Below are 13,939 nucleotides of genomic sequence, written 5' to 3' on the forward strand. Positions count from 1 at the left end.
AATTATAGGAAGCTTTAATAAAAAAGGAATTAAATCTCATCGTTTTTCTCCTCATATTCCTCCAGCTTTCCCATTACATTTAAAATGTAAATCTCTTACTTGGCCTTCAGAGGCCATATGAGATATCTGGGCATGGCCTCTTTAGGCCATTTCCTATTGCCTCTTCCCCCTTGTTGTTTTTCAGTTGCTCAGTCATGTCTGGGTCTTTTGTGACCCCATAGGGTAGCCACCAGGCTCCTCTGTCCATGGGATTTCCCAAGCAAGAATACTGGAGTGAGTTGCCACTTCTTTTTCCAGGGGATCTTCTGGACCCAGGGATTGAACCCATGTCTCCTGTATCTCTTGCATGGTAACAGGCAGATTCTTTACCACTGAGCCACCTGGGAAACTAATGCTGTAGCCAACTCAAGCTTCTGTTGCCTGTTGTTCTGATCCCAGGGCCTTCCATTGAGAGAAACCGGATTGACACAAACTTCACTCTATGTGCTCTAATCTTGATTTATTTTTCTTTTGAATACATAGAGAGTATTACCTGAAATTCTGTGGGTTTCTTTCTCTCTCTTGCTGTTTCCAGAACACAGAGGCTTTGTTAACTTTCTTGATTCCTGTAGCCCAGAATCAAGAACATTATTTGGCACATAGTAGGGGCTCCAACAGAGTCGGAGTCGATTGAAGTGACTTAGCAGCAGCAGCAGCAGGGGCTCCAATAATATATTTAGAATATGAAAAATGGATAAACGACACAGAGGCTATTGACATGCATATCTCTGGAGAGTTTGCTGTAGGATTTGCCCATTACTTTTCTCACCATGATGTGATCCCTCAGTGTGATTTTCCTCACCTGTTAGAAATCATTACTGTGTTATTATTCTCACTGATGACCTAATCTGATTATATTCCTCTTTTTCATTTGGGTTGACAAACCTTCTGGGAGAGCATTTAAAGAACGGATAGTCACCATTCTCCTTAAGTAGGAAGACTATGACTTTCTTTTTTTTTTTTTTTAATTTTTAGTTTTTTATTTTTTAAATTTTAAAATCTTTAATTCTTACATGCATTCCCAAACATGAACCCCCCTCCCACCGCCCGCCCCAGAACATCTTTCTGGGTCATCCCCATGCACCAGCCCCAAGCATGCTGCATCCTGCGTCAGACATAGACTGGCGATTCAATTCACATGATAGTATACATGTTAGAATGTCATTCTCCCAAATCATCCCACCCTCTCCCTCTCCCTCTGAGTCCAAAAGTCCGTTATACACATCTGTGTCTCTTTCCCTGTCTTGCATACAGGGTCGTCATTGCCATCTTCCTAAATTCCATATATATGTGTTAGTATACTGTATTGGTGTTTTTCTTTCTGGCTTACTTCACTCTGTATAATCGGCTCCAGTTTCATCCATCTCATCAGAACTGATTCAAATGAATTCTTTTTAACGGCTGAGTAATACTCCATTGTGTATATGTACCACAGCTTTCTTATAACATTACTCTTCTGTGAAGTCCTCCCTAACATTCAGAAGTTGAGATGAGGCCTTCTTTCTATTATTATATCACTTTGAATATGGCTTTATGTACTCTTGGGCTTCCCTGGTGGCTCAGAAGGTAAAAAATCTGCCTGCAATGTGGAAGACCTGGGTTCAGTCCCTGCGCTGGGAAGATCCCCTAGAGAAGGGAACAGCTACCTACTCCAGTATTTTGGCTTGGAGAAGTCCATGGACAGAGGAGCCTGGCAGGCTACAGTCCACGGGGTCACAAAGAACTGGACATAATTAAGCGACTTTCAGTTTTGGATTCCCTGGTGGCTCAAATGGCAGAGTCTGCCTATAATGCAGGAGACCTTGGTTTGATCCCTGGGTCAAGAAGTTCCCCTGGAAAAGGAAATGGCAACCTGCTCCAGTATTCTTGCCTGGAAAATCCCAGGAACGGAGGAGCTTGGCAGGCTACAGTCCATGGGGTCGAAGAGTCGGACACGACTGAGCGACTTCACTTTCTTTCTACTTTCTATGCATACTTATTTTGCTGCTGCTGTTGCTAAGTGGCTTCAGTCGTGTCTGATTCTGTGAGACCCCATAGATGGCAGCCCACCAGGCTCCCCGGTCCCTGGGATTCTCCAGGCAAGAACACTGGAGTGGGTTGCCATTTCCTTCTCCAATGCATGAAAGTGAAAAGTGAAAGTGAAGTTGCTCAGTCGTGCCCAACTCTTAGCGACCCCATGGACTGCAGCCTACCAGGCTCCTCCATCCGTGAGATTCTTCAGGCAAGAGTACTGGAGTGGGGTGCCATTGCCTTCTCCACTCATTTTGCTAGATGATAACAGTTGCTGTTTATATCTGTCCTATTCATTTTGCCTAGCATGTACCCTGTTTTCAGTGACAGATAGGTAGACAAATGATGATTGATTGGGTGAATATATGGAAAGATAGACATGGGTAGAATAAACGCCAACACATTGACACGATGGAAAGTAGTTTATCCACAGAATTTCCTCAGTTGGGGAGTTGACTCAGTATAGCTCCAGCAGTACCTGTGCTGTGAGTGGTTAGTGTCAGGACTTTAGAACATTGATACTGTTAGGGAGAAGCAGACAACAAAAGAACAGCAAAGAATCAGTAAATTTGGGTCTTCTGCGTGTGTATGCATGTCCCTTCACTGTTCCCCTGAAACTATCACATCATTGTAAAATGGCTATGTGCGTGTGTTTTAGTAACTCAGTCGTGTCTGACTCTTTGCAATCCTATGGACTGTAGCCTGCCAGACTCATCTGTCCATGGAATTTTCCAAACAAGTATACTGGAGTGGATTGCCATGCCCTTCTCTCGGGGAACTTCCCGACCCAGGGATAGAACCAGGGTCTCCTGCATTGCAGGTAGATTCTTTACCATCTGAGCCACCTGGGAAGTTAACCAGCTATACCCCAATACAAAATAAAAAAATGTAAAAAAGTCGGTCTGGATCTTTACCAGCACCAAACTTCTACATTTTTACTCCATTTTGTGTTTTTTATGTCAAATTTTGTATCTTTTCATTTTATGTATTTCTAAAGTGATTTTTGTAGTTTTAGTTGATTTTACTACTTTTGTCTTTTAACTTCCTTGAAGTGAAGTGAAGTGAAGTCGCTCAGTCGTATCCGACTCTTTGCTGTAGCCCACCAAGCTCCTCTGTCCATGGGATTCTCCAGGCAACAGTACTGGAGTGGGTTGCCATTAACTTCCTTACTAGATTTATAAGTAATTAATTCACTACCTTTTCTCTGTATTTACCTTTGGCAGTGAGATTCTTACTTACCTTTTGTCTCCAAGGGAAGAAATCTCATTTAGCACCGAGTTTCAGGTTGATTGGAGACCATGGCCTCAGACAGTCTCTGTTAAAGTATGCAAATACATACAGTTTCTGTGGGGCTGCAATCCCAAACCCTACAGTCTTCAGAAAGGAAATCTGAGGGTGGCCTTGGGAGACTGTTAACAAAAATCAGAGCTCCAGATCAGTGTGTAAGCTATTATCAAGTTGAAGTGAAGCAAAGGGGTTGGATAGGATGCTCTCTCTCTACTTCACTGGAAGTACCTCCATAGACTCTAGATGTGTGGGAAACCTTAAGCCTATCCCTCAGGCTGAAGCTCCAACATAAATAAAGAGGCTTTTCACAGGAAGGTGGGGATGTGTTTCAGTCTGTGGTCTGTGCATTGCTCTGAGGGTAGTAGCCTGCCAAGAACTGTCTCTGATTGTCACAGTCTGGTGGAGACCAGAAACTAGCCTCTTTGGCTGCCAGGGTTACCTGATCAATAAATACCACCAGTGTTCCTGTTGGCTTTCCTGAGTCAGCTGCAAGCTGGGCAGTCTTGCAGGAAAATGCCTTGACTGTGCTCGCCTGCAGGTCTCCGTGATGCAATGAGAGAGTTCCTTGAAGAGCTTTGGAACATGTTCACATTTAAGTTGCTATCATGGGATGTTATATTTGAGCCTCTTGATAATCACAAAGCAAAAATGCATAACACTAAAGACCATCACTGAGCCACAAGGGGAGAATGCTCTTGTTCCCTGGACCCAGACAGCAGGTGAGGGAGTGTCACACTGCATGAGCTTTTTAGTTTCAGCAAGGCAGTGGGACAGTGCGGTTTCAGCAAGGCAGTGAGGCAGTGCAGAGACTGCTTTCCCCACCTGTCCTAGCAAGGCAGCAAGAGGGTTTAGCTTGCCTGCTTGTGCTAGCTTCTCTGGTAGCTCAGATGGTAAAGAATCTGGCTGCAATGCCAGAGACACAGGAGACATGAGTTCGATCTCTGGGTTGGGAAAATCCGCTGGAGAAGGGAATGGCAACCCACTGCGGTATTCTTGCCTGGAGAATTCCATAGACAGTCCATGGGGTCGCAGAGTCAGACACAACTGAGTGACTAACACTTGCACTTTTACTTGTGCTATCAGGGTGGGTAGAGAGTGCAAAAACCGTGCCCACTAACACCTCTGCCTCTGGAGAGAGTTTCGGCTGTTTCTGCAGATGCTTTAAAATTAGCAGGTGAATCTCCTTCACATATAGGCTAGGCACTTTTTAAACTGCTGCTGACATGAATGAGACCACATGCAAGCCCTTTAAAAGGTGAATCTCAGTTCCCTTTGGGTCCCTTGAATGTCTTCCTATTTATTTCCTTGCCAGGTGTTTTGGGGCCTTTTCTTCTGTTGCAGATCCCAAGGGCTGGGGTGCCTTGTGTAAGGCACAAATCCCTTGCTCCTCTGAGAAAAATACTGAACTGAGGAGATTTCTCCCTGTTGTGTGTCACTACGCTGAGAGTGGGGTTTTGGAAGGACTGTCAAATACGGTCTCTCCTACCTTTCTTAATGTGGTCCTTTTATCTTTTGTCATGGAGGAGCAGTTCATCTGGTTTACAGCTCTTTCTCAGAAGGAACTGATGCATATGTAACTACCCCAGAGAGGTGGGTCCAGCATCTTCCTATGCCACCATCTTGAACCTAATAACTGTTGTTTTAATCTTCAGCCTCAGCTACTCTGGCAGCCCTAAAACATGCTGACATTAGTAATAAATGGGAAGGTTACACATTTGAAAGTAAGTGATCACTAATATGATCATTCACACATACTGAAAATTGTTTGTTTGAAAGTTTCACCATCCATTTCCAGATGCTTAAGCAATTATAATACAATGTAACAACATAATGAAATAAAATAGTATTATAATAAAAATGGCTGAGATGGAATAACTTGGTTATTAAAATTATACTCCCAGAGATGGCTCTAAAGTTTATGTTGCAATCTTAGTAGCCTCCTATATTGATCAGTCCCTTTTGTTTTGGTGCTGGTTTACAAGCAAAATTTAGAAGACTTACTGGATTCCCACTTGACTCAACAAAAGTTTTTTATCATAAATCATATTACTGGTGATTGGAAAAAAGATATTTAGATTAAATTTTAAATTGTCCATTGGCATACTTAAGGTAATTACATTGTTTCTTCCCCATTCAGGCTTTAAAAGGGAAGATAAGGTTTTTTTGTTTGTTCCAAATTACCTAATTTGTTTTGTTGATTCTAAATATTTGAGTTGTGAATTTAAGAAAAACCAAAGGAAGGAAATATATAATTCTTCAATATTTATGTGTACAAGTCACATTTTTTTAATTGTTCTTCAGTCACTCAGTCAGGTACAATTCTTTGCAACCCCATGGACTGTAGCATACCAGGCTTCCCTGCCCTTCACTATCTCCAAGAGTTTGTTCAAACTCATGTCCATTGAGTCAATGATGCTGTCCAACCATCTCAACCTCTGTTGCTCCCTTCTCCTCCTGCTCTTGATCTTTTCCTGCATCAGGGTCTTTTCCAGTGATTTAGCACTTCACATCAGGTAGCCAAAGAATGGAGTTTCAGCTTCAGCATCAGTCCTTCCAATGAATATTCAGGACTGATTTCCTTTAGGATTGACTGGTTTGATCTCCTTGCAGTCCAAGGGAGTCTCAAGAGTCTTCTCCAGAACCATGGTTTGAAAGCATCAGTTCTTCAGCACTCTGCCCTCTTATGGTCCAACTCTCACATCCATACATGACTACTGGAAAAACCATAGGATTGACTAGATGGACCTTTGTTGGCAAAGTGATGTCTCTGCTTTTTAATACACTGTCTAGGTTTGTTATAGATTTTCTTCCAAGGAGCAAGCATCTTTTCAATTTATAGCTGCAGTCACCATCTGCATTGATTTTGGAGCCTAAGAAAACAAAGTCTGTCACTGTTTCCATTGTTTCCCCAACTCTTTGCCATGAAGTGGTGGGACCGGATGCCATGATCTTAGTTTTTTAATGTTGAGTTTTAAGCCAGCTTTTTCACTCTCCTCTTTTACCTTCGTCAAGAGACTCTTTTGTACCTCTTCACTTTAGATTATTCTGTTTAATCCTTGGAATGAAAATATTTTATTACCCCAAATTTTCATATTGAGAAACTGACTCACTGCCACTCAGCTAATAAATGGCATAACCAGAATTTAAACTTGGCTTTTATGGAGCAAATATTAGTTATCTTTCCATTACATCAGACTCTCTACTTAACATACTAAGTGATTTTCTTAAGCTTGGAGAATCTTGATTTTTGTTTGTTTGTATTTTATTATAATGGATTTATCGAGTTCCAATTCACCTTGACCATAAAATTCACCTACTTTAAGTAGCGGGTGAAAACTCAGTGGTTTTTAGCATATTCTCAAAGATATGTACCCATCACCACCGTCAATTTTAGATCATTCCTGTCACCTCAAAAAACAAGTACACCCCTGGTGGATTCATGTGGATGTATGGCAAAACCAATACAATATTGTAAAGTAATTAACCTCCAATTAAAATAAATAAATTTATACTTAAAAATAAAAAGAAATTCCATACCTATTAGCAGTCAGGTTTTACTGTAATTCAGTAATTCAACTGAACAAAATTCAATTCTATTGATTAAACCATATTTTATCTATCCATTCATGAGATTGTGGACATTTGTATTGTTTTGACTTTTTGGCTATTATGAACAATGCTTCTAGGAGCATTCATGCATAATTTTTTGGTGGAATTATGTTTTCATTTCTCTTGAGTATTATCCCTAGAAGTAGAATGCAAGATCATGTGGTGACTCTGTTAAAAATTTTGAAGACCTGCCAGACTGTTTTCCACAACAGCTTCACCATTTTTCATTCTCATCAGCAGTATATGAAGACTCAGTTTCTCAACATTCTCATCAACACTCTTTTTTATTATATGCTGCTGCTGCTAAGTCGCTTCGTCGTGTCCGACTCTGTGCGACCCCATAGACGGCAGCCTACCAGGCTCTGCCGTCCCTGGGATTCTCCAGGCAAGAACGCTGGAGTGGGTTGCCATTTCCTTCTCCATGCATGAAAGTGAAAAGTCAAAGTGAAGTCACTGAGTCGTGTCCAACTCTCAGCAACCCCATGGACTGCAGCACACTACGTCCTAGTGAATATGAAGTGGTCTCATTGTGGTTTAGATTTGCATTTCCCTGAGCACTAATCATGTTGAACACCTTTTCATGTTATTTTTTCCTTTGAACCTCTTGTATATTTTTTCAAAGAAATGTCTGTTCAGATTTTTTGCCCATTTTCAAACAGGGTTGTTTGTCTATTATTCAGTTGTAAGAGTTGTATATACATATATACAAGTCCCTTATTTGATATATAAATTGCAAACATCTTCTCATATTCTGAAGGTTGTCCCTCTTTCTTGATGGTATTCTTTAAAGTACAGATTTTTAATTTTGATAAAATCCAATTGTCTATTTTTTAAGAGTGTATGTCTTTCTACCAGTCAGCTACTGGAGAGCAACAGTAGTTTCATTTGTCATAATCAAAATTACCTGTTTCTACTATACCAGACAGAAATGTTTTTGTTTTTTGAAAGTCTGCCTTTCTTAATTATCAAATTTACTGGATTTTAAGACACTAGCAATTGTGAAAAGCATCATCAAATTAATAATCACTTTTAGGAAATATGGATTGTTGCTCTTGTTCAGTTGCTCAGTCATGTCTGACTCTGAGACCCCATAGACTGTAGCATGCCATGCTTCCCGGTCCTTCACTGTCTCCCGGAGTTTTCTCAAACTCATGTCCATTGAGCCGATGATGCCATCCAACTGTCTTATCCTCTGTTTTCCCCTTCTCTTCCGGCACTCAATTTTTCCCATCATCAGGGTCTTCTCCAGTGACTTGGCTGTTTGCATCAGGTGGCCAGAGTATCGGAGCTTCAGTTTCATCATCAGTCCTCCCAATGAATATTCAGGGTGGATTTTCTTTAGGCTTGACTGGTTTGATCTCCCTGCTGTCCAAGGAACTCTCAAGGGTCTCCTTCAGCATCACAATCCAAAAGCATCAATTCCTTGGTGCTCAGTCTTCTTTATGGGCCAACATGGACTGTTGACCCCATCCTGATTTCAGAAATGCTAAAATGTGGGGTAAAAGCATCTTAAGACAATGAAATATGTAATTGGTATTGTAATTTAGTGTTGTTGAAATTATTCAATTTGTTTGAATTTTAAATGATCTTTACCACGTGGGGCATATTTCACACAAACAAGGGTCTGTGTCCTTGATAAGAACCAAAACACATTAATAGGTTTTGCTTACATTTCAGATAATTCTTCTAATGGAAGAGGGATTTACTTTATTAATCATATGCAATGTGGTCCTCTTAATTGTCACAGATATTTATTGGTGTTAATACCAACTGCAGTTTTTTTTTTTTAGTTCTGCTATTTATGATACACATAAACTTCTGGCAAGAATAGTAGAAAAAGGTCTAGGGTGAGGGGAAAACTACCATTCTTCTGTCAAAATAGGAAAATGTTTCACATTCTTAACATACTGCAGTTGTCACTCTTTGTCCTTAAGTTTGCATAGTATCACAAAAGTTTCATTCATAAGGGAAAGTATATTTGAAATGAAATACATCAAAATTAAGAAAAACAAAGTTTTAACTTAATATTATGTTTTAAACATTTCTATACGTTTTCAGTCTGTAAAATTAGCAATTTAACAGATGGAAAATATTCCCACATCTATTCATCAATTTATTCAACAGATACTAAATGCTTACAAGATGCTAAACAGTAAGCTAAATAATTGGTGTGAAAGAGTGAACAAAACAATCACCTCACCAATAGCACTTACAGTGGAAGAGATAGATGACCATCTATCAGTACTCTCTCTCTCTACATATACACTCTTTTCTTTGTCCTTTATATAAGCACCAACACAAATATATGCATGTAGAACTTGTACATATTCATTATATATATATACACACACATATATGCATATGCACATGATATTTATTCATATGTATATAGGATAAACATATACCACGTTATATATCTATATCATAGCAATGTCAGTTGCTGATATATATGTACATATATAGTATGTATGTTTTGCATATGTGTGTTATCATGTTATGTCAGGTGCTAATAAAAGTAATAAGACTTTATGAGAAGACAGAGATCTATGGAAAGTTCTACTTTAGAAACAGTGGTCAACAAGAGGTTCTCTCATGTGATGATGTGAGCAGAACTCTGGATGAAAAAGGTATTGAGCATTCTTGCAGAGAGAGGAGCAAGTGCAAAGGTCCTGTGGTGAGAGTATATTTTTCATCAGGGAACGGGGTGGCTGGATTGGAGGGAGGGAGGGTCGGGTTTAGGACAGGGACAAGATGTGGTAGGAAGAAGACTAATATTTCATACATGCCCTAATGGGACCATGGCTTTTACTTAGAGCTACAAAATTATTGGAGAGTTTTGAGTAAAGGTTAATGTAATTTAACCTAGGTTGTAAAAGAGCTACTCTGCCATGTAATAGAGACAAGAGATAGAAATGGGAAGATCAGTAAGGGAGGCTCTTACAGACTCAAGAGAGACTGACAGCTTGGATTAAGAAACTATTATCAGATATCGGCAAAGGATCAGTTTCTAGATATAATTTGAAGATGTTTCAGATAAGATTTGTTGAACATATAAATCCATTTATTCAACAAATATATAGTCAATGACAGCTAAATGTCCTTAGTTGTTCTGGATGTTAGGGATGAAGCAGTGAACAGAAAGACAACAAAGGTGAAAAAGTAAAAACTCAGTGCACAAATACCTTACTGAGGGAAACAGATCATAAATGCAGATAAATAAGTGGAATTGTACAGCCATTTAGGCAGTGATATGTGCTAAAGAAGTGAGGCATAGTAGAAAAATTATGCTTTGTGCTAAATCAACACAGTTTGCTTAAGGTACAGACATGGTGATAAGAGAAAATGAGGAGTCAGGATTCTGGCCTGTGTTGAAGAATTGAGTTGCTGTTTATTAAGGTGGCAATGGTTTCTATACTGTAGTGCCCATAGGCTTGTTGAACATGCTTGTGAAAATAGATTTTCTTTCTTTCAGATTATAGCTTTAGGATTACCCTCCAGTCTTTCTGTTAAAACATACTGACACATTTTGTTCCAAAAGTTTACTAACTTATTATGTTGGTATCATGTTGGATCAAACCCATGTCTCCTGCATCTCCTGCACTGGCAAATTCTTTACCACTGCACCACCTGAGAAGCTCGTACCTAAGTCTTGGGAAACATTATAGCATGTTCACAAACATCAGCTTTGGCACCAACTGGGATGTGTTTGATGTACCCCTAATGGTTCAGCAACTTTGCCATGCTACTTAATTTGCATATGCCTTAGTTTATGTATCATTGTATAGATAAAAATCACACACACTACTAGAGTTGTTATAAGGATTAAAGAAAATTATATGTGTAAAGTTTCTGGCTCTTAGTATACGCTCAGCAAATATTAGTCATCCATGAGTGATAGCTATTACTAATAGGTATATAGGTATAGGTCAAACGCCTAGAGCATGTTAATGTAATTGGTAGTTAATTATCTCCTAAGGTGTATAATGATCTGTTCATTCTTAGTTCATACTGCTGCTAATAACTTGATACTGCTAGCTATGCATCACATGCCATATGTTATAGTAGATTTTAAGCATTACTAATAAAAGAACATTCAGAAAACGAAGATCATGGCATCTGGTCCCATCACTTCATGGGAAATAGATGGGGAAACAGTGAAAACATTATCAGACTTTATTTTGGGGGGCTCCAAAATCACTGCAGATGGTGATTGCAGCCATGAAATTAAAAGATGCTTATTCCTTGGAAGAAAAGTTATGACCAACCTAGATAGCATATTCAAAAGCAGAGATATTACTTTGCCAACAAAGGTCCATCTAGTCAAGGCTATGGTTTTTCCAGTGGTCATGTATGGATGTGGGAGTTGGACTGTGAAGAAAGCTGAGTGCCGAAGAATTAATGCTTTTGAACTTTGGTGTTGGAGAAGACTCTTGAGAGTCCCTTGGACTGCAAGGAGATCCAGCCAGTCCATTCTGAAGGAGATCAGCCCTGGGATTTCTTTGGAAGGAATGATGCTAAAGCTGAAACTCCAATACTTTGGCCACCTAATGCGAAGAGTTGACTCATTGGAAAATACTCTGATGCTGGGAGGGATTGGGGGCAGGAGGAGAAGGGGACGACAGAGGATGAGATGGCTGGATGGCATCACCGACTCGATGGACGTGAGTTTGTGTGAACTCCGGGACTTGGTAATGGACAGGGAGGTGTGGCGTGCTGCGATTCATGGGGTTGCAAAGAGTCGGACACGACTGAGCGACTGGACTGAACTGAATAAAAGAAACTAATGCATGTAGTATAAATAAAATTTTTTATTTTGTTACAATACTGAGTCACATGACTGAACTCTTGAAAGAAGTATGGATGGTTTTTTGTGTCAAAATTTGTTGTTGACAGGTTAAGGACAGATTGAATAAAATAATTACAATAATTCCATTTGATTTATTTGAAAAAACTAAATATTTAGGAATCTGTGTTTTTTTTTTTACTGGTTTAAATGCAATTTATTATTAATTTCACTTGCTTTTTACTTTTTTAATGTAGATACTAGAACATTTAAATTACATTTCTAGCTCATTGTTATGTCTTGCAAAATAGTGATATCATATAGTAATGCCATAAAGAACATTAGAAGTACAATTAGTGTACTTTGAACAAGGTATGAAGATTAGAAAATAGTATTTTTACCAATATTAAAGATAAATGTACTGTAATTTTGTAAGAGAATGTCCTTATTTTTTATATATAAATTCATTTATTTTAATTGGAGGTTAATTACTTTACAATACTGTATTGGTTTTGCCATACATCAACATGAATCTGCCACAGGTATACATGTGTTCTCCATCCTGAACCCCCTCCCTCCTCCCTCCCCTTACCATCCCTCTGGGTCGTCCCAGTGCACCAGCCCCAAGCATCCAACAACATGCATCGAACCTGGACTGGCGTTTCATTTCATATATGATATTATACATGTTTCAATGCCATTCTCCCAAATCATCCCACCCTCTCCCTCTCCCACAGAGTCAGAAAGACTGTTCTATACATCTGTGTCTCTTTGAATCTGTTTTTTACTTTGGAGAGAGATTTGTATCACCTAGAACACAAACTTTGTGAAATGTGTCACTAGTTCTTAGTGATGTTTGCAACCATCAGGATATTTTCTATTTTATACTCTTTTACATTGATTATATCTTGCTCATTATTCATATAATGTGCACATATAATTTCTTGTATGTGTTACCCTTTTTGATTTTTCCAGTGGTAATTACCATATTTCAATGTTCTTGCTCCTTTTTTACTGTTGTGGTTTCATTTCAATCTCCCAATACTTTTTAATCTTTCTTGTAAAGTTTGTTAGCATTTCTTATATGATTTCTTAGACTTCTTATTCTTTTAAGTCAAGTTCATATTTATGAAGCAGCTATTTAAAAAAATGACCAAAATCTGTAGTCTTTTAAATTAAGCAGATAAATGTGTAAAATTTGCCTTAAAAAGCAAAATTGTATTGAATTCTTGCAAATATCTCTATTTTCAAGTTCAAAAGAGATAACATCTTGTTGCATTTGCATGACTTTAACTTTGTTTTCAAATGTTTAAGTACACGAAATGACAGAGATGCATTTCATTTTTTTCTGAAAGTTACTGGCAAGATTCTGTATTATTACCTTTTTTTGCTTATTTATTGGATATATGGGTCCTATGAAAATTATACTTGGTTAAACCTTGAGAAAACATGGAAGAAAAGAGATTATTATATTTAAGGAGAAATAAAAGAAAGAAGGATAAAAATGGATGTAATTTTCTCTTTCTCTTTTCTAGACCTAGGAAAAGATAAGGATTACACGGATGAATCAGAGCATGCTAATTATGACCGATCTCGCCTCATTAAAGACTTTGTTCCTAAAAATAATTCTGAACCGAAGCCCAGATTGCCTAAGGTAATGCAAACTAAACAGTCTATAAGTCATCGAGGACTCTAACATCTAAATCCACACAGTTCTTTTTAATTTCAGTTGATATTTCCTGGAGAGAATGAGGCTTCACAGGACTCAAAACTGAAAAGTTATGTGTAGACATCATATCAATTTATATTATCAAACAGAATTTTATAAATATTCTGAAGCATAAAATTATTCAGTAATTTTTTAGAGGTTTATTCCATCTTCTTTCTTGTTTTATGAAAGACACCATGGTTTGATGAGAACATGAATTTTATTATCAAGTGGGCCAATATTTGAATTGCAATTCCAATACTTATAGTTGTGGTAACTTGAGCAAGTCAATCAAACTCACTTAGCCTTGTTTTCATCGTTTGTAAAATTAGAATCATGTCAGCTTGACAAATTTTTTGTTTTTCTTCAAGTTTTGTTGAGATATAATTGACATAGCGCTTTATAAGTTTAAGGTATACAGTATAATTATTTGACTTACATACATCATGAAATGATTACCAGAATTATTTGAGTGAACATTCATCATCTCATATAGATGCAAA

General features: G+C 38.4%; 1 protein-coding gene across 1 annotated transcript in view; it reads left to right on the forward strand.

Moving 5' to 3' along the window:
* The window catches only part of ANO3 (anoctamin 3), a 460,052-nt gene that overhangs the window by 251,456 nt on the left and 194,657 nt on the right, over positions 1-13,939 (forward strand). The window contains exon 4 of the mRNA XM_069553832.1: positions 13,264-13,382. Coding sequence (XP_069409933.1) covers positions 13,264-13,382 — 119 coding nt within the window. The remainder of the gene's footprint in view (positions 1-13,263; positions 13,383-13,939) is intronic.

Source organism: Ovis canadensis, chromosome 15 (assembly GCF_042477335.2).
Source record: "Ovis canadensis isolate MfBH-ARS-UI-01 breed Bighorn chromosome 15, ARS-UI_OviCan_v2, whole genome shotgun sequence".
Classification (NCBI taxonomy): domain Eukaryota; kingdom Metazoa; phylum Chordata; class Mammalia; order Artiodactyla; family Bovidae; genus Ovis; species Ovis canadensis.